Raw genomic sequence first — 21,450 nt, 5'->3', positions numbered from 1 at the left:
AGCTAAAGTTTTCTCGTTTCAGCGCACTTTTCGAGTTGAACACTCCGCCGAGTCCAGGAGCGGTGTCTTTGGAGGAGACCGACAGGGAGACCGAAAATGCTGGCGAAGGCGAGGAGACACCGAAGAGGCGGTCGACGTCTCGCAGCAGACCGCAGAGTCACGCTCTCCTGGGCAGCTTCGAGGAGTCGGCGTTGAACGGAAGATTGGAGCCTGTGTCGACGGTTCACGGTTTCACGGCGGAGCTGGGCGCAAGCGGTTCCTTCTGCCCGAAACATCGAAAGCTTCCGGTCACCGTGTTCTTTTACACACTCGGTGACAATGATAAAGTTTCTACACCCTATCTCGTACGTATCGCCACTCTATTCTCGTTCTTCTCTTCTTCTGTTTTGATTTTGTAAATTGTATTTTATCCTCTTTTTCTATTTACTATTGATTTCCACGACGATTGTGTGCTGCGTCGAGTTACATGCAATATTTGACGATATGTGATCCGGACGACCATTTGAACAGACACATTTTTGCATAGGCACATATTAATTTGGGGAAAAAGGGCTACCAAGTACCGAGGAGTGGTACTATTCAAGTAACGCTTCTGAATCCCTTGGGTACAGTCGTTAAGATGTTCGTAGTACTATACGATCTTTCTGATATGCCGCCACGATCTCATACTTTTTTACGTCAGAGAACACTGCGGGACAAAACGCTACGCTACCTCGTTCATCTTAGGTGCGTACACAACGAACAATTCAATTTTTGTCCGTACCGTTTTGTATTTTGAAATTTCCATTAGCTTGACGATTGAGATGTTTGAAGCTTTCACGACCAGTGTTCCTAGTAGCTGATACGGCTATTGTGAGCGAAGCTTGGCAGTCGATAAGATCACGTTGCTCGAAACAAAGATCGGCAATCTTAACCATTCGAAAGAAAACTATGTTCGCTCTCGGTAGCCGCGATCGTTTGTTCCTTCCTTCTTTGTGTTGCCTCTGTACTATTTGCTCGCTGTCCATTTCTGTAGCTGACTCACACCTCTAATCCTCCTCTCTTAGTTTTGTTTAGTTTCTCCAATGTTCCTGGCAAGCTTTCTGTGTACGTTTATGCTTGTACGACGCTCGGAGGGTTGGTTACTGCTGTTCTAAATTGGTCGGTTTCCTTTTCAGATTCATGTCCGGCAAGTCGGGCCGAATTTACTTGCACACGGACATCCGTATGATTATTTGTCGAAAGTCCGATGTCGACACGGCGTCGGACTTCGGGTCTGAGCCACCAAAGGAACTGCGGAGCTATATCCACGGCCCTACCAATCCGAAATTTTCACCAAGGTGCTGAGCCATGTGGCTCTTTCCATGGGGTTGCTGCCAGTCGCTCCGCTCGCCTAGCCCCCTTTACGCAGAGGTTTAAAATCGAACGAGTCTTGTCGTGAGAGAAGTGCATCGATCGGTTGGGGAAAGGCTGGCCACGAACGATCTCTGATTACCATGGACTTCGGAATCTTTTATGCATTTGCAATAATCCCCAATAGTTTCACAATCAATCGAAAAGAACAGTTTCTTTTGCAAGAACTCTTTGACTTTGCTGAGAGATACAATGTAATATTTTGAAATCGAAATGTTTTCTAGATCTGTACTTGCATAATTGTCCGAGGTCTATAAGAGGCCGTCTGGGAGAAGAGAATGAGACGACAGAGCCTTTGTCCAGAAATGATTGTGGAATGGGTTTTGACGAAAGTCAATGTTCGAGAATGTTTTTTTTTTAAACACTACGTACCTTTCTTCGCGGGAATAGGTGAAGACTTTCTCGAGAGAGCTTTTTGTTTGCGAAGAAAGGACAGTGATTGGAGGGTCGGATTTGTTTGTAGAAAGAAATGTTTCAAAATGGGCAACATTCTTTCGTGAGAGAAATGTTCGAGCAGCGAGGGAGGCATGCTAAGGGGAACATTTTATAGTTGTTTCGCATAAGAGCCGCTGCTTATCGTTTCGGTTAAGATAAGAGTCGCGGCACCATTGTTTATTTTTATTTGTTTAGCGATTATTTAATTTGTAACGCGATAGACATTGACGTCGGTTCGCGATCGCTTCTTCCAATTCAGTTTCGGCGTACGACGATCGATGAAAAAAATTATTTTCAGTTTTTTCTTTTCTCCGCGCGTAATTTTCGTAGCGAGTCCTTACATTTTAATTCGAATAAATCGGTCGCAATATTTGGTGTCTTTCAAAAATTCAAACGTTGCCAGCTGCCAGGACCGACGGACCCTGGATCCATAAGCTAGATCTCCTTGGAAGGCCATCTTCTCGATATATTGTTGTAAATAGAAGTCACTTATAAAGTCGAGTAAGAATTCTTTTTTAACGGAACGATACCGTCGCGTCGTGTGTGTGTAGCACCCATAAGTTTAAAGACAGAGAGGAAAGATAAGGAAAATAAGAAAGAAAGGAAAGGAAGGAAGGAAGGGATGGAGAAACAGAAGAGTTAAGAATAAGTAAAGCGGTACGAGCATAGAAAATGTCAAAAATCGGGTCTCTCGTTGACATCGAATGTCATCCTTTCAAGCTATTGTACAAATGACGAAGGGAAACGAAAGAAGAAAGAAATGTGATCTAGAAAACAAGCGTTTAAAATGTAATTTAAAAAAAAAAAGATGCCATTTATCGATTCGTTGATATTTTTGGATGATAAAAAAAGCGAAAGACGATCAAAGACGTCGTTTATTTTATTAATAAAAAAGAGCGAAACGAAGAGACGGAAGATCGAAGAACTTTTTCGCGTGGAACGTAGTTTTCGATCAACGAGTGGCTGGATTGCGCGACTTTTCCTCCTCGATGATTAACAAAAAACAACAAAAAAAAACGAAATAAAGATGATACAAGATAAAGCAGTCGAAGGAAAAAAAATCATTATTTACACGTATAAACAGAACACAATTTTGTGTCCGTAGCACTGTGATGAATATTTTGATAGACTATAAATAGTAATTATTATGAAAAGTATCTATTTGAAGTAGCGAGTATCTCCTAGATGGTAATTAATTAATAACTGTACTAATGTCGTACGAGGAATGTAACCGAGCGTAATTTACTAACCGTACAGAATTACACACACCTTTCGCAGATTCACGAAGACGCTCATTATTGTCACACCGTAAGCCGAACGATAATTCGTTTCCCTTTATGTTTTCTACGCGCGTTCAAGACGAAGTTTAACCGTGGCTCAGCCACCTGGGAGAACCGATCGAGTATCACCCGAACCGTGCAATGCAATTTTACCAAACAACTCTTCGGCTGTTACCTCCGTCACGGTTCGAAGGAACTCGAATCGAACAGGAAACGAAACAAGTCCACATTTTCAAACCGTAGATTCGGAACCAGCAGGCGAACAGGGTTCGGGTGATGATTTGACGAAACCAATCCGCTCTTCGAACCATACGAGCACACGTTGAAGGCGCGATTTGTGATCTGCAAGGAGGATTTGTCTTTCAACGAGAAACGTTGACCGGAGCACGACAAAAGTCGCACGGGTTAGGCCGACGAGAGCAGCTTGCCGGACAGATCGAGAGGTCAATTCTGCCAGATCCACGGAGTTCAAGATCGTATCAACGGTGTCGAAGAGAGTACCAGCGAATCAAATAGCAAGCAATTTTCGTTTTCTGACGCGTGTATTGTACGGCAGGGAATTCGTAGAGTGTGTAATCACTGCCATGCTGTATATACATACGTTGTAGCGTAGGCGGACCGTTCGCTAACGATTCGAGGGGATTTTAGCAATAGTCTTTTTCGCCTGAACGAGATCCCATTGACCAGAGACGGGAAGCCTAGAATGCAAGCGGAGGTGTCCGCGCGTGAAATTTTTGCGAATCAGTCGTGTGTTGCTTTCGATCGGATTGCAAACGTAGTTTCTCTTTTTCCTATTTAAACGAGAAAGCACCGCGGAGGACGCGCGTTTTGCGCCGAATATATCCGTCAACGAAAATTTTGTCCTTGTCGAGCCGCGGCTCGCCGAACAATTAGAAGCGCGTGTACACACGTAGAGACGCTCATAGGTACTGTGAAAACTCTTCGTAGCTGATATTTTTCCAGTCTCAACGTCGAACGACGGTCGCTTCGATGGGCTTTAAATTCTCCGCGCGTGTAGAGTCACGTTTTAACCTGTTAACCGCGCGGTTCGTCAATCAGGAAAACCCCATGAGCCATCGTGGAAAATGGTTCCATGATGGCGTGTGATTGAACGAATTTCCGGACAGCGAATGCGGGCGGCAATTGAAGTATAATCGTTCGACGCCGGTTAACAGATTAATTTTCGCGCGACGGGAGGCCGGAGCCAACGCTTTCGTGCAACTGATTCTGGCGCGTACCTTTTTGGGGATGTCGCGGATACTGCGAGAGGAGAACGATATTGTATTTTTAGAATCCTACTGTCGTCGTCGAGGGACGTCTCGTACCACGAAACCGTAGAAACGCGCACTAAGTACATTACTGTAATTATTATTCATTGTGATAAAGACTTTTATCGGAATATAGAGGTCCGGAAAAAATTGTGTTTCCTTGTTGTCGAAAAGAAAAAAAAAAGAAAACGAAGGGTGCCAAACTCGGGGACGGATGAAAGGGCTTGAGGGTTGGGCTCAACCAGCGAACGTTTGCGTATCTGTTTCAACAATTGCGGCTCCGTATTGTATCTTCCTTTTCTTTGTCTTTATTTTATCTTAATCTCGTTCATTTTATTTTATTATTTAAAGCAATCTTTTATCCTTGTGATTTGAAAAGTTTTAATTTCCGTTTTTGACCCGTGGCTCGTTCGACGGCGTTTCCAAAGCCAAAAGATGAGAGAGAGAGAGGGGAGAGAATATAATTTTGTTTTTAGTATTCGATGCACCGCTATCACTTCGAGGATTTTAATTTATCTAATCGGCCACGACCTGATTTGCGAATTGCCCGTCGGTCGAACGGCACCGTTTCGATCACCGTACGACCGTCGACGGGCAATTTCGATACTATTTGTCAGTGCTAGTTGGTAGAACGTTGCGTTGAGTCACCTGAGCACACTGATGAACGCCAGGCATTGTACATAGGGTAGCATTATTTTATAAACGAAAATTTATTGTTACTGCTAAGAGGTACTTTGTATTATTCAGCGAGCGAAGCGTGACCGATAAGAAAGAGAGGGAGAGAGTGAGAGCGCGCGCGAGAGAGTGTGAGCGAGAGAGAGGAATCGAAAGAAAGAGTGGGAGAGATAGAGAGAACATTTGTGTCCAGAGATTCACTTATGGTACGTATAGCCAAACGTAATAAAAGTACAGCAATGCATTACAAACCCCATTGTGTGCGATTCATTCGGCCTTATTAATCATAGTCTGTTGATGCGTTTTAGATTTCGGGATGACACACGTGTACGTCGTACGAGTATAATATTTATTAAGAATGTGTTACAATCGTTCACTCGTTCCACTCGCGCCAGCATATTTCTACAACTTCGAATTATAGCTACAAACGATCCTCTATACACATAGCTCTCTTACCGCTCTAAAATCGCACTATTATATACACGCGAACGCAGAGAATGCGTTCGCGACTGCATCGCGAAGGCCTGATATCGTACGAGTCTCGTACCAGAATCCACGGAGAAAATAGAATCTAGGAACAATCGCCGAGACCTTTGGAGGATTTCTCGGCGCAACCGTTCGCTGAAACGGAAGCTAAACGCGAGACGTGCTCGCACGTCTTATCCACGCGTATTGCATTCCCATATCGCCAGTCCAAGGTGCGCGCACCCGTCGCGGATCAAGGTAAACGTCTAAGAGTCACAAGAATTCGAGAACTCGTACAGCTTCGTCGTCGAACGGTTCGTTTGCAGAAGTTTGCGTTGTGGTCGTTACGGAATTAAAAAAAGTGGGGATCGCGATGCTAGCGCGCGCCAAAAGTAAAAATCTTCTTCTTAAAAAAGGTTCGTCCATGGGTCTGCGTTTGTTCGGGGTTGTGTATACAAAATACATATTTTGGGCGGTTAACGGAGATTCTAATCGAATTTTCGTCTCTGTCAGTCCTACTCGATCCTTGTTCCAGTAATCGATGAATCGCGAATCTTGTTCTTTTCTTTACAGGGCGAGAGAACCATCTCCATCGGTCCTCGAAATCACAGATCGCATATTCCGCGCGACGCAACCATATTGCCTCGCGGTCGTACAAATATACAATTGAAACGTTCACTTAACGAACGAACGTGTGCACAGAAACGCGTATAAAAAAATAAAAGGTTCGGTCGAGTCGCGAACGCAGAGAACGCCCGTCTCGGAACCGAGAGCGAAACGAGTCCGATCGGTTCCCGAACGAATAATTAATTAATTAACCAATTGGCGGGGGGATCCGGCGTTCGCGACCGCCGTTCGGAAGGAGGAAAAGCGTAACGTAGTCGAATCCTGATTTTTGTTCAGCGTGATATGCAGCGATGGATGCGAACCCGTTACGGAAGTCTCAAATCTCCTTCCACCATTTCAGATTCGACGGTGAGGGAAGTCTGCAACAATTATGGCAAAAATACATTATTTATCTAATAATTTAATAATAAATTTACTAATTTATCTGCAAAAATACGCGAACCAGCGCTGGTTACCTACTCACCCATTCTTTGGTCCATGTAAATAGACTTCTTTTAGCGGTACCTAGCTTCCAACCCTCGTGGAAGCTTGCGGCCCTACGCGTCGCTCATGCGCAACTGTCTGGTTGCCATTCCACCCCCGCACTGACTGCTCCAATCGGTGGTGGACACCTGGGTTCGGTAGAATTTCGACGAAGTCTTGTTGAAGATTGGCAACAATTCGTTCGCCTCGTTGGACAATGCCTGCGCGATAGAACACGGCTTTGAAGACGCTTACTCGATGCAGGGGAGATTAGGGTCTCGGTCGAGGAATGCGCGCATTGTGCCGTGTTGCGCAACGAGAGAACACGAGCTTACCTTCAGGTATACGATAGCGTCGGTGCCGTACCCGTCGCAGCTCTGGAGGACCAGGTCGCCGTGGAAGTATCTGGCGTATAATCGTGAAACTGGAAGACCATAACCGTAGCCGGCCAATGGGACGGTGTGGACGTCGGTGATGCTCGGCCTCGGGGCCGTGCTGTACATGTATTTGAACAAGTGGTCCATCTGCGACCGAGGAATGCCGCCGCCTCGATCAGCAATCTGCGAAGATAACGCTTACAATAAATTCTTTCAATTTTCATTCCTCTTAATTCTCTCGATAGTCTCGTGTTCGCGCACACGTTCGATAATGAACGCTGACGAAACGTCGGCTTCGAATTTCACGCCGATAACCGATAACCCCTCTTATTCAGCAGTCTTTCGATTGCAAAGATGACGTTAGCCGGTACCGATGCGTCCTTACCTTCACGCAAATGTCTTCCTTTCCCCGCGACACGATCACTTCGATCGGAGGATACTCCGTTTCGGAGTCCCAGTGCTCCATCACCGCGCGCATGCTGTTCTTGAACAGTTCGAACAGCATATGGAACAAATGGCTCGGTACATAAACTATCATAATTTCGCTACATCGTTCGTAATCTGAAAAAAAAGAGAAGGGACGACCAGATTAGACAGTTTTAAGGGAAGACGATCGTGATGAATAGTACTTGATCGGTTTTGTAATCGTATGATACTAATCTAGGTAGTTCACCGTGGCAATCGTGTTTCACTACGCCCTACTACAGAATATGGTTGATGTACTACTTACTAGCATTACTATAGTACAATCAACATTTTTCAAACTTGCCGTTATGTTGTTTGACTATCAGTTCCGGGCTAGCCAGATAATATTGATCGCACAATAGCCTCGCTTTCTCGTAGGCGTCTTTCACGACGTTCATAACGTCGCACGAGGGGTCTATGGATCCCACGTGCCTACTGTGCCCGTTTAACTCGCTGCCGAACAGCAGAGCTACGACAAAAGAACGATTGTTTAGTCGCGGGCGTCGCAGCCACGTTAGCTGTCCGCGAATCGGCGAACTTACTGTGCTGGTTGATCAGCATTCGAATCGATATTCTCGACATGAGGAACCTGTCCAAAAAATATTGAATACTGTTCCCCGTCTGGGCGTCGACGTCGTGCGACTCTTTCAGCTCCAGCACGCCATGCGCCATCGTCTCGACGATGTCTTTGTGCCTGTTGCGTATCTTCACCAGGGATTGGCAGAATCTACGGGAGAAATGAGCTCTCTTTACGTTATCGTTCGGGTCCAATTGGAGGGAAAGTTGAACAAAGGCAACAATAGGCTCGCGAGAGCATCGTAACAAGTGAATCTAACGCGAATCGCTCAATAGACTGTTTTAACGTTGAAGACTCACTTGTCTAAAGTGGTCTCGTTGACTTCAACCTTCTCGAAGTGTATTATATCCTCGAACGAAGTGGCGTACAAATTATTAACTATACGCACACTAGGCATTTTCAGTAAGTTCTCCGGCAGCAGATGGATCTCCTTCATAATGTTCGCCAGCCGAACCGGCAGCTCCTTCCTTAAGAATATAAAAGACTTCCTTTCGCATGCGCTTAGACCTGTAACAGTAATCATCGCCTCTGATCAATCCCCGTCCCTCGGCCAATTAAAGAAGCATCAATCGCGCATCTATCCTCCAACAGAGGGGGGGTCTTTATCGAATTAGCCACGCGCGTCAAGGTCTATCCTTGGTTGGAGCGAATTTTTTTTTAGCGTCTACGACGAACGCGTAACGCGGCTGTTTTTTGTTTCCCGTCCGGTCGGTAAATGTTTACGAATGGGACTAGCGGCGCGATAACAGTAACCGTGATAACGCGGAGCAGCGATCTTATCGCCTGTCGGTTTAAATGTCTTAAGAACCGGATTGCATCGGCGTTGTTTGGATGCGTATCGGGGGAGGCGCCGACCGAACAAGACAAACAACTGACAGACTGGTGGTTGCGCAATTGGATTAGAGATTGTCGGAAAACGGGCTCGAGTTCCGTGAACGCGCGCCGAGAATTCGTTATCGCGCGAAGTCGCGGCGGTGGTCAACATCCCTCCCGGTAGAGCTTAGCCGTTTCTCAAGAACCTCGTGGCTTCGGTGCTTGCGCCGCGTGCACGCCCACGCAACACGCGCCGAAGCGTCGAACAATGAATTTGTTTGTCGCTTCGATCGTCGTGATCGCGAAAGTAGGTCATGCACACGGGGGCCTCCAACTTTTGCTTTTCGTCGCCCCACACCGGCGGCAACCGGTGCGGCCCTGAACAGAGATTGATAATAGATACGGTTTTATCAATCCAGTCGCGATCGACATTGGACGCCGCGTAAACGTAAACGATCAACATAAACGTATCGCTGTTTGCAAACAGCGTCGAGCTTCGAATCGGACGAGTCAGCGAATCCTCGCGAGTACGACATGGGAGAGATGGGTGTCGCCAATAGCGAACGCGCAGAATAGGAATAAAAGCATCGCGTCGCGTGACCGTGATTATAATCAATACCGTCGACGACCATCGCCGTTAGCCTTCGCCCGGAGAACGCGATCGTCATTAATAAATCGCGGATTCGATGCATTTCTGACAACAACGAATGCGTCGAATACAAAACTAAAAAAACAGAAGAACTTAAAGATATCTAAAAGTATTCATTTTCCACGAAGATCCGCAGCTTGGTCACTGACGAATCTCAAGCGTCGCCCTCTGCCCGTCGTCCGCGAGCAATAATCGTACGATTTTTCCTTCTTTAATGACAGAATTACGACCATTTGCTTTTCTATATCTCGTTAAGTGATTCGTAATCGAGCCGTGAATATTTAACGACCACGGTTTACGACAGCTTGGCCAATGAGCCGGCGGAGCTTCGCAGCTCGCGTTTCCAGTATTCGTCCTAAGCTACAGAGTTTCCACGGGTTTCAACCATGCTTGCGTCACCGACGATAACGTACTTCCGTCGGACAATAGGCTGATCCCATCGCTTAATTGGATCGAAGTTACCACGAGTTATCATTGCCGCGGGTTCCGCGAACAAACACCAACCGTAATTTTCCATGATCTTGTAAACGCTTCGTTGGCTCGACGAGATCGACAATGTCCTCGCAGGGACAACCGAAAGCCGTCATTTTCAATCCGAGGGTGAACGTAGGCGGTCTGTTAGGCGGTCGTTAATCACGCGTCCCATCTCCCTGGTGTTTCAATCGCTGTAAAATCATCGTCCCCCGCGTTCGGCTAATGGAAACGAGGTTCTTGGTAGGAAGCACCTATCGGATCCTCATCCGATGGGGTCGTAAATTGGAACTCCTCCGCTTGCGGTGTAACGCGGAAAATGGTATTTTCGCGCGAGCGATTTCCACGCCCCTTTCCGTTCGGCGGTGGCCGCGTTTTCTCCAACCGGGGTGATCCAGGGAGCAGCTGATTCACTGCCAAGCGCGATCGGTTCGCCAATGAGAAATGGCCGTGAAATTGCAGGCCGGCTTTATCCGCGGGAAAACAGGCCGAAGCGGAGTGCAAGGTCTCCCGTCTCACTGGGAAACGATTCACCTCGATCCGTCGATCGGAGACCAGGCCTCCGTCCGCTCCGCGAGAGATCCCCTTTAAATAACCCAGCTTCCGCAGACTCGTGGGCGGGCCGTGAAATTAATGGAAACTGCTATCGATTGTTCACACGGCTTCCGTATCGAAAAATTTGCATGCGAATCGGTCTCGCGGTATCCCAACCCAGTTATCGACTCCATTATCGCGACTATCGCGGCACCATTCGCATACGGATGACACTAATTTTTTGACCGAATTCGAGAAATCATTTCTAGAGCAATTCACTCGGTCAAACAGACGCGAAAGAGTTGTGACGACAGTCACTGCGATACATTTTTAATTTCTAGTTTCGACTTAACCAATTGACCCCTTGTCGTATCATTCTATTTATAATTACAACGATTACAAGTTTCTCGATAGCAATAGTAAAGGAATAAAGCAGTTTATATTTATTGTGTACTATTTAGTTCACTGTTTAACCTTTTGCACTATGACTCCTTTCATACCGCGTAGATTAGCACTTATTTGTTCTTAATATTTTCCCTAATAGGGCCAAACAATTTTTCTTTCTTCTTCTATCTTTATTTACTTTGATTTTTCAACTTTGATGAGAATCAAAGAAATCAGAATTTTATAAACTACTTTAGAAGCCTCCGTCGCGTGTCAGACGCGTCAAACTATGACAAGAGGTTAAATCGCTTTGGCATTGTGGGAATCCTAGCAGTTTTTTTGTTTTAATGTTAGCAAAACATGTCGTCGTCGAGTTTGAAAACTAAGCGACCGACGCGCAAAACAGAGCGTAACAAACATAAACGACGAGTACGCGACACCGTAAACCCGGGATAATTCACGGCGCGAGCGCGAGCGCGTTGCGAAACGAAGATTATGGATATTTTGAAAGCGTTACGGAATAAAGGCCGATAACAATTGAAAACGAGACTGTGCACAGCGCGCGGGAATGCAATCGGCAGGAAGCTGTCGGCCATTGGACTTCGACCGACCGTGTTTACCCCGCGTAATCGACTCAAATGTCATCCCACCGGCCCCGCTAAAATAATTGCTTCGTTTGGCCGCGCGGAGCGTGCCAAGTTTCTAGCAGCGACGATAACCGTCGACAGACGCCGCGGAACATCGCCGAGTCCTTGATCCTGTTTCCTTATCTCTAGGCCGAGCTCCAAGGATTCGTCTCCGGGCTGATTCGCGCGAAACGATTCGACAATTGAGTTTATTCGACGGCCACGTTGCCTCGACGCAATCATCCTCGCGCGTTCGACACGATTCGACGCATGTCGGTCGGCTTCTGTTTAGACGAATCATTTTCTCCGTGACGCGCCTTTCGCCGAGGGTCGTTGGAGAGTATGTAGTTAGCGAATTGTAGTTTTGATTGCCGAGTGGTCGCAGGGATGCGCGTCGCGGGGAAGTGATCGCCTCGCGGTGTGTTCAAAGGAAATGGGACGCATTCGGAGAACCGGGGGGGCACGCGAGGCTTTCGAGATCGTAAACTCGACGGCAAGGCTGGAAAAATAGTTCTTCGAAATAATAAGTGGACTATTAATATTTTTTATCTCCTCGCGTGACACAGCATTGGACGAATACAGTTCTTCGAAAGTAATCATTACGTATGGTTACGCGATTAAATATTATCTGCAATGCCAGTGCCGTATGTAGCTGCTATTTCAACCTTTATTTACCAAATGCTGTATTACTTCGTTATTGTTCTGTACTATTATTCTGTCTTATTATTCTGTATTAGAAAAATTAAAAAATTTTTTTACAATATTTAATAATCAAATTTAATAATAAACGGCGAAGCAGTCGAAAGGACGGCTATTGGCGCCTACAGTACCAGGAAGCCAACGTGTGTCGGACGCCAATAGGCGCCAACAGTAGTGAAAGGGTTAATGAGATTTTCTTCCATGGAAACAGTATCACGGACAAACGGTGACGCGTATGTTACCGCGTTTCGATTCGGAAAATTACGTCCTTCGACTGTGACAAGTCCGCGGTGATCGATTCGCGGCTATAACGTTGTTTATTTCGCCGTTGATCCCGACCAGGAGGTGGTGGAAATGTCAACATCGTTCGAGAAGCCTGCCTAATAAAATGCCATTTCACCGCCGTCTAATTCGTTAAGCAATGGAACGTCTCGTCGTTCGATTACAATTAAACGATCCATAGTTAAACCGTTATCGTTCATCGTTCACTGTTTGACCGTATTGATCGTATCGCGCGACTTATGAATGGGTTAGAATCGCGGCGGCTTTGGTCATATTTTCCTCGTTGCGACAAGTAAGAAGTATTAGCGTTTATTACCGCGTGCATTGTTTTCGGACCTAATTTATTCGCTAAGGTAATCTACGGTCAAATTAACTCACAGAATTTGTCATTTATTTGTCTTTTCAATGGTCTAGCGTGTATAGATTACGTTTTAACAATACTTTAATTATGTATACTTTGAAAATACTTTCACGGAAAATAAATTACCTTATCGGCGAAATTTGTTTAACCCTTTGCAGTCGAGTGGCGACTCTAGGGCGTTGCTACAAATTGTTATACCTCGTTTCAAAATAATCTTTATCAAATTTACTCGTATAAAATTGCTTCGAGGGCAAAGGGTTAATATGTTGCTCATGCTGCAGCGATTTTGACCCGCTCGAATGTTCGTTCATTTACAGCCTACGGTCACGATCTGCAATCTTATTGCGTGCGTACGTGTCGCGCGCCACGGAAACAGCAATTGCAGGCCGCGCGATAAATTCAGCAAAAGATGTTTTCCAGACAGTCGTAAACAATGGTGGCCGTGCTCCCGGATCCAGCGTTTGACGAGTGACTCATCAGCACGCGGCCCGACACGGAACATCGTTTCCACGAATGGTTGCGAACAGGTTTCGAACTATCCGGCCAATTTTGCATTGATTTTAACGGAACGAAATTTACGCACGGCGTTTATGTAAGGATGATCAGCATCGTGCCGCGTGAGTCTCGTCTGAGGTCGTAATTATCGTTGATTAACGACGGTGTCTTCGGTGGGAGGGAGGGAGGGAGGGAGGTAAGGGGGGGTCTCGTCACGACAAACAAACGGAATTAGATTTCTTCGAAGTTGTATACTTTTCGCGTTTCTTACGACTCGCGAGTCCGTTTCGTGCTTCTGTCATCGACGTCGACAGAAATAAAAAGCATCGTTACATCCTCGCATAATCATCGGCGCGGCGATCACGTGTTAATTATACTTGTAATCACGAACGTTTCCTGAATATTCAATATCCTCGATTATATAAATGCGCGACTCGACGTGAATTTACTATGCGAAGTAGATGCGAAAAGAGGTCCATAAAGGACGGGAGGGATCTTCCCTCTGCTCGGACTCGGTTCGTCGGTGTCGTAAAAAGTTGACCCGCCTTCCAGGACCAGTTTCTCGTACAGTCTAGAACTCGATCGAACAATCCTACGCTACTTACAGTGGCCCTGCACGCGGGGGCGACGTGACAGAGGATATTTGACGTCTGACAATTAGAGAACCTATTAGCAAAATTATTTCGCATCCGAGTCCATTAGGTCGAGTCAGAAATAACTTCCTATACATTCACGTGGAACATCTATTGTTCGTATCTACCCGCTGCGACGTGTCACCGGGACAAGGGTTCAAAATAAATAAAACAAGAGCAAAAAACAGATGGAAAGAAAAGCAAAATAAATGTCTGATAAAAAACTTGATTTACGACTCTGTAGACCGCGAACGTGTCGTACAACGAGTTGTTTCTCAAAAACAGCTGTAAATAGCGTATTTGTCGAAGAGTTTCGAGAGGAAACCGACTCGCCCGGAGCGAGAGGCGTTAATCTTATCGTGGACAAGCCTATGACGGCTTCTCTCCGATGGCCCCATGACCGGCAAACCGGATATTTCGAGATATTTCGAGCCGCGTCGAGATTGTTTTTCTGGTAACCAAACACAATAGATAAATTGGCAAAGGAATTTGTTTGTCGCCTGCGAAAGTCTGTCGCGGCGTAAAGCGCGCCGTCGAGGCGGCTAGGCGTCAGCCCAGTTCACTGTGGCAAAGATCATCGGCCCACGGTGCGATGCCTCGTCATTCTAGAACCGTCGACGTCGACGAATGGCTAGGAGGAGCGTGAGGAAGCAGCTGTATAGATTTAAAGCCCTAATCGGAACGTGCAGGCGCGCACAGAGACAGAGAGAGAGAGAGAGAGAGAGAGAGAGAGAGAGAGAGAGAGAGAGAGACCCGAGCGAATGCGATCCCCTTCCTCGTTGCGGCGCGTCCCTGCGCGTCACCGTGCATATCAATCGGGTGCGTTCGTGCGTCGATCCGCTGCGAGAGAATGCAGGAAGATCGGAATCCTCTCGGAGCTGGCGATGCTTCAAAGAGCTTCGGCGAATCTCGTTCGAATGAAACACGCTCGATAGATACAGTCGAGGCTCTTTGTAGCGAGAACTTGTTAGATTCATCATTCTATTCGGATTGGACCTAAAGCCGCGTACTCGCCAAATCTGTCACGCACAACAGCGAGACCGGCTCGCTTCGCTGTCGACCAGAGGCTGATGACCCGAAGCGGGCGTGCGCTCGCGGCTTAACGCATCTCCCGTGCGGGAATCAGGTTAAACGCGGTAAAAGCAGCAGTCGCTTTGCTGTTTGGCATTGCGTCAGCGGGTGCAGTCCGCTCGATATACCGGTGAAAGGAGCCGAATTCGTCGGACCACCAAACCGTCGACCTTTGTCGGCGGAACTTGCCGCTCGGAGCTCCCACCAAAAACCGCTGCCAATCTCGGCCAAGAACGCGAGAAGCTCGACGCGACGCAGTTCGTTCTCCAACTTTTAATTTCAATTTGAATTCGTTGAATTTCATAGCGTTTCGCGTTGAAACAAAAATCACCTCCAAGAATTCTTTTCGGCTTCTCTTAGCCATCAGCTCTACGAACCATGGTGGATTGTTTTTACAAGATTTCGTCACCAGGGAGAACGACGACTCTCTTTTGCCTTTTCGGCGAGCGACCGTTCTGGTCTCAGTCGCGATCTTGTATTGAACGGATATACTTCTTTTATAAAATAAAAGGAACAATTTATAAAGCGTTATTATTATATTGTATTCATTCAGTAACCTGAAATTCCAATATAATTTAATTAATTCATATGTATTGGTAATTGGGGAGCATTTGCTGTAGCTCTAAACGTTTAAGTCGCCGATAGCCCACGTGTCGATCCACTGGGAATCGGGCGGAGCTGATACGGCTTCCACCACGCTCGTGCACACCGAGACATCGGCGCTGTTAGAAAGTGCTCGACGAGTGCGAGTCACGAGTCCGACGCGAAGGTCGCGGTCTGCTCGTTCATAAAATGGTAAACATGAACTCGCGGGTCGCGCGCGGAACGTTTTTTCTCGCGATCGCGCTCCGTCTGCGAAAAGTCCAGCCGTCACCTGAGCGGTCGAGCCCCCCGTCCCCCCTCGCGTGACTTCGATTCGACAGCTACTTTTAGGCGCGCGCGTGGGACCGCGACGACGGATGGAAGCCTAAGGTCGATCGAGCGCGCGCCGCGGAAGTGATTCGCGGACCGGAAATCACGGACCAAATCGTTTGCGTCACATGTCGGGCGCGGTCACCGGGGATCGACTGCGAATTTGCCTCGGGTCCAAGTTCCGAGGATACGCGCACGCTTAACGGGTGGGCGAATGACGGCGATTCGCGAGGAAATGGCAGCATTCCAGTGGCAATAATATCGCGTTCGCTACGCTATTTTCGCGACGATCGGCGAGCACCGATGGCAGTGGCCCGAAATCAGGGGATGGTCCGCGGTTCCGGGGCAAATTGCTTCGCTCGACCTTGACCTCCTCTTCCACCGCCGCCTCCGTCGCCTCGGCCTCTTCCGCCACCTCTCTTCGAACGGCTCCCAGGAAGAGGGCAACCTGCTCGGAAATCTCGCTGCGAGACTGTTACGTCAAAGCGCGACGATTCCCGGAATTTCGGACGAGCGCGCGACTCGGAAATTTAATTGGAGCAAACGGCGAGGCCGAGTGCAGCGAATTATTCCAAATTGTTCCTCGGCTTGGAGACAGAAGTGGCCGACTTGGAACGAAGCGGCACGATTGTCAGAGACTCGCGAGTCGTTTTTACAGCCGTTGCGATTGCCGGCTGTGAAAACGAGCACCTCTTTCCAAGCCTCTCATTCTTGTTCCAAATTGGAGGACAGTTTGGAAGAAATTACATTATTATACGAAAGAAATTGCATTGTTATATTATTTCTTATATTATGCTATATTTTTTATACGTTCTATCGCGCTCGCTCCGTCCACGCAATTGTTACGAAACACGTCGTCGGTCAACGAAATACGATAGGCGAATCACGGTAATTAATTCCGCGGCGAGTCTACCGATCAAAGGCGAGGCAGGATGTTATCGCGCCGCTTGCTCAGACTCATTAGCAAGTTTGCTCCCGACGCAATCCGTCGGACAAACAAACTGAACGTATGCGGAACGATAATAAAGCCGGAACGGCGATCTAGGAGGAGAGAGCCGCATCGGCCGAGAGAGCTAGCAGCGAAAAATCGAGCGCCGACGGCGCGATACTAATTTTAACCAGTTAGCTGCGTCAATATATTTTCAAGATACATTTTGTTACGCATTTTATCGATCATACTTGGTGTAGTTTTTTTTTATATAATTGTTCTAGAATTATCTTAAAGCATGTGAAATTTACAAATATGTTACCATAAGCATTTTGATGTAAATCGTAAGAGAAGCATTTTTATTATAAGATATAAAATTACCATTTCCTTATGACGTGTATACATGTCGTACCAGCTAACGGGTTAACCGGGATTATCGCTGCGGTGCGTACGATCGCATTATTCGATGAGATATTAGATCGCGTCATGAATAATTTCCAGCATTTATCGGACATCTGTTTTATTTACATGCCATTTATTTATCTGTTTCCTTTCTTATTTTATAAGGTTATGTCAAGGTTGTGTTATACATCGCGAACCCTCGTCTATTTACTGAAAGCCCCGGTGACTCGTAATAGGTAAACACGGACAACGAATTTGACTTAGCTGCATCGAAGGTTATTCGTGACTCGACCGAATGTTTCTCACGAATTTTGCGTTCCCTGGAAAGAAAGCACGCGTGAGTCACCGGACGCGCGTCTGCGACGCCTGACAATTTGAAAACAAAGCCTGCCCACCAGACGGAAACTCCCATCGTCCTCGATTTCTCTCGTCGAGAGGAAATACAATCCTCTCGATTATCGAATTACGATTTTATTCAGAGATATCGTATTTCGATCGGCATCGAAACAAACAAATCCTTGGCGCGTATGGCGCAACATCCACCCCCGCGAACGAGCCGTGACGGTCTATTCCCTTTAACCCCTTGCACTAGGATTCCTTTCACTGTGTTAACACGTTCCGTGCCAAGCCATTTTTGCCTGACTTGTCGTTCAAGCCATTTGATATTTTGACTAAAGATTGATACATTAAATGTAATTATTAATTATTGTATATATAACTAAATAAACTTATGTGTTATGTTCTATACTGCATTTTGTATAATGCATCATTTTTTTGGTTGAAATATATTTTACAGAATTACATTTGTCATAAAATATATGTTTTTAATACCACCGGTGGTTCTTTAATAGGACTAGACAATTCTTTTTATTTTATTGTCTTTATTTACTTTCGCTTCTGTACTTTGATAACGGAAGAATTAAATTTGGCTCAGATTTGAAATAAATTAATAATATCCATATTTAGTAGATTATACAGGAAATCTTTATCGTGACTTTGACTGCTTATTATAGCGCAATGGGTTAATCTCGGCAAAGTTCTGTGCGCGCTGGATCAGAAGAAACGGTGAAAATATGTTATCGTTAAAAACGTCGCGTCGGTCCGACCACGGAGCAGTGACATTTGGGGATCGATAGAATAGCATCGCGGCGACCTTTCTCGTTTTAACGGAGCATGGAAATTCGCCCAGGTTTTATCCTGGATCTCCCAAGGTCCACGCAACTTTGCCAGCCACGCTTATCGACATTCTCGCGTATCTCGCGCCGCGTTTACTCGCGTAACAACTCGCGCGTTGTCCTGTGTCGCAAATAATTACTCTAGCTGCGTCGTTCACCAAACGGATATGCTAATTATTTTTCTAGATAAGTGCCAGTAGGCGCGAAAAGACATAACAAACGCTGCGGTCGAACAGCGACCACCGGTTCACTCGAACTTTTTTGTAGCGAACCGCTGCGACGAACACGAGGCACACAGCAACGCCGGCTATCCGTTCTCGTCCGAAAACTACCGTGTCAACTAGAGACGGTGCGACGGCCTCGGAATCGCTACGATTGCTATCAGATCTACCCTTAGTCCCTCGAGGTCTTTGCTCGATCGATTCCGCGTTTATCTAGCCCTCGCGAAGCGAGCCAAAGGGAGAGACTGCCTCCCGAAAGCCGAACGAAAAATCAAAGACGTCGATCAGCATTCGTTCTATCTACCTGCCGCACTCTCTAACTATACCTCTGTCTACCTCTTTCTATCTCTCTTTCTTTCTCTTCCTCTTTCTCCCGCTCTCTCTATCTTTCTCTCTTTCCTCGATTCTCCGTTCCTCTCTCTCTCTCTCTATCTCTCTCTCCTTCGCTTCATCTTCTCGCCCTCTCACTCACCGAAATCGATGAACTGTTTTATCGAAAGCGGCGAGGGGTTAAACTGCGAGTAAAAGTCCAGCATCTTGGTGATGTTCCCTAGACACTTTGCGGTGAGCTTCATTTCGCTGCGCGTCCTCGTAACACATGAACCCCTTTTCTGGTCACCCGGAGACTCGGTTTTCCACCGCTGTTTCAATGAAACGGCTCGGTGTCGTTTTGCGCCCGCCTCGAGCTATTTGTTTTTTTTCTCCAGTCGTGCTGTCGCGCCGCTCCGGAACACCAGAGGGAAAGCCGTTGTTCGACGGGGGGGTCCCTCTCCGTGGAAAATTCGGCCGCGGACAGCAGGTGAAATACCGCGAGAATTTCGTCGTGTAGTACACCGACACGAGGATAGGAGACACCTCCGGTCGCGTTGGTTCGTGGCAAGGCTAGACACGATTACTGGCGATTCAAGAAAGGGATCCCCGTATATGTTCTCTCTGTTCCGAACGCGCGCGGCTGCGTAGCTACGCGTGGATCAGCCAAGTGGGGTCGAACGCGACACCGACGCGCCATATTCGAAATTTCGCAAGCGGACGGATAAGGCGACCGGACTTTTCAAAGAGGGGTTTCCCGCGATCGATCAAACGCGGACGAGACGATGGCGGTGTTGTCTGCTAGAGTACAATACATTGACGGTCGAGACTCGAAAATCGTAAAACATCACATTGAACAGTAAGGGACAATCTATAATATAATCTACGATGCAATCTACTATTATTAATAATTTATTTATTGTCATATTTATTCTAAATACTTCACTTTAAACTCTGTATCATCAGTCCATTTTTTCAGTGTACCCATCATCATTGTTATCCTTGAATATTATTCTTTTCCAACAGGGAGATAACTTGATAAGAGTATTTTTCGCGAGCCTAGCATTACGAGATAATAATTATCTAGAGTATATAAGTTATAAGCAAATAATTAGTGTCAGCATTTGAAATCTAAAGACCAAGAGCGACAGAAGATTGATTTAAAATGGTCTTGTTTGAAGATTAAAAGTTAATTCTACTTACGAGTAATATAAAGCGTTGGTTTAGAATTTAATTTGAGATTATTATGATGTATTATTATTATGTCACTAGTGTTGAATGAATCTAATGTTTGTAATATTTATTTGCAGCTCTCAAAAAATTTCGCGACTAGTGACGGCATCCGTGGCAGAACGCTGAAACCTGTATCGCTGCAAGTTAAAACAGTACTCGAATGTATTATGCGAGTATACTATGCATCCCATGTATTTTCACGAACGAAAAATAAAGAGAAAGCAAATATTTGTGCTGCAGTTTTAATTAGTTTCCTGTCTGATATGCTCCACTTTCTTCTAAGTCTTCTACGTGCTGTATAATATTATTTATAGTCATGTATTAAACTAGATATCTGCTCTTCTAAATTCAAAATTACCGCCATTTGTGACGCGTGGTGATTCCTGGCGGAAGAACAACGAAGATTTTTTCGTGGCCGCACAGCGCCAATTGGTTCAGTGTCAAAACGCTCAAACTGTTCGCCAAATCCGACTGCCGGTAATTTTGGCTAGTAGTTTCAGGCTTTCGCCACTGCACCAATTGGCGCTACACGGACATCGTTCGGAGCTTCGGCTTTTCTCCACTAGAGGCGCAGCAATCGGTCGCATTTATTAAATGCAGGGTCGGTAAAAATAGTAATTATTGCAAGATTAAGCAAGATGTAATTAAACAAACAACGCAGAACTATTCAGCAAAGTCCACAGATTCAATTCACTATCCAACAAAGTCCAAATACAATAATAGTTAGTCGAACTTTAGAGGTCGATTAATTATGTTTTATAACGTTGTCATGCGTTTTTTCATAAAATATCGACACAGTAGATTCTTCCGAACATTGATGTGTTCTTAGTATAGCTTTTTATGCTATAATATTGCAATAATTAACGTTTTTGCGAACCTTTATTCTGCACATGTGGCGGCTCTAGCAGCGGAACCCTGAAACTGCTATCTAAAATTACCTACAGCTGAATTTGGCGAACAGTTTGGGCGTTTTGACACTGGACCAATTGGCGCTATACGGACATCGCAAAAAGCTTCGGCTTTCCTCCGCCAGAGGCGCTGCATTCAACTATGCCCGCCAAATACAATAAGAATAAATAAAATATAATTGTATACTGAAGATCATAGAACAATCTTAGTACCTTTAGAGCATTAGAAGACTAGATTCTTCGCTGCTATTCCTGAGGTATAAATTTGATTAAATTTTTAAAATATTACTAGCCCAAAATGCCGGTATTTTTTAACACTATC

The 21,450-nt window shown here is 46.0% G+C and overlaps 2 protein-coding genes across 3 annotated transcripts in view; one reads left to right on the top strand and one right to left on the bottom strand.

Annotated features, from left to right (window-relative positions):
• Atos (atos homolog atossa) overlaps positions 1-5,930 on the top strand; it is a 33,537-nt gene extending 27,607 nt beyond the window's left edge. For both annotated transcript variants that reach the window (XM_078176452.1, XM_078176451.1), the window contains exons 7-9: positions 23-344; positions 527-726; positions 1,158-5,930. In XM_078176452.1, coding sequence (XP_078032578.1) covers positions 23-344; positions 527-726; positions 1,158-1,326 — 691 coding nt within the window. In that variant the 3' untranslated portion in view covers positions 1,327-5,930. The remainder of the gene's footprint in view (positions 1-22; positions 345-526; positions 727-1,157) is intronic.
• Positions 5,383-19,587, bottom strand: Pdk (pyruvate dehydrogenase kinase). The gene is made up of 8 exons (XM_078176461.1): positions 19,151-19,587; positions 8,323-8,530; positions 7,989-8,173; positions 7,751-7,915; positions 7,367-7,542; positions 6,940-7,164; positions 6,606-6,825; positions 5,383-6,501 (listed from the first exon to the last, which is right to left on the bottom strand). The coding sequence occupies exons 1-7, from the start codon at positions 19,251-19,253 to the stop codon at positions 6,679-6,681; spliced, it is 1,209 nt and encodes a 402-aa protein (XP_078032587.1). The 5' UTR covers positions 19,254-19,587; the 3' UTR covers positions 5,383-6,501; positions 6,606-6,678.
• Positions 19,588-21,450: the final 1,863 nt, after the last annotated feature.

The sequence above is a fragment of the Augochlora pura genome, chromosome 3 (genome assembly GCF_028453695.1).
Source record: "Augochlora pura isolate Apur16 chromosome 3, APUR_v2.2.1, whole genome shotgun sequence".
In the NCBI taxonomy this organism is placed as follows: domain Eukaryota; kingdom Metazoa; phylum Arthropoda; class Insecta; order Hymenoptera; family Halictidae; genus Augochlora; species Augochlora pura.
The sequence above is the reverse complement of the archived record's forward strand: the minus strand, read 5'-3'. Positions and strand labels throughout refer to the sequence as shown.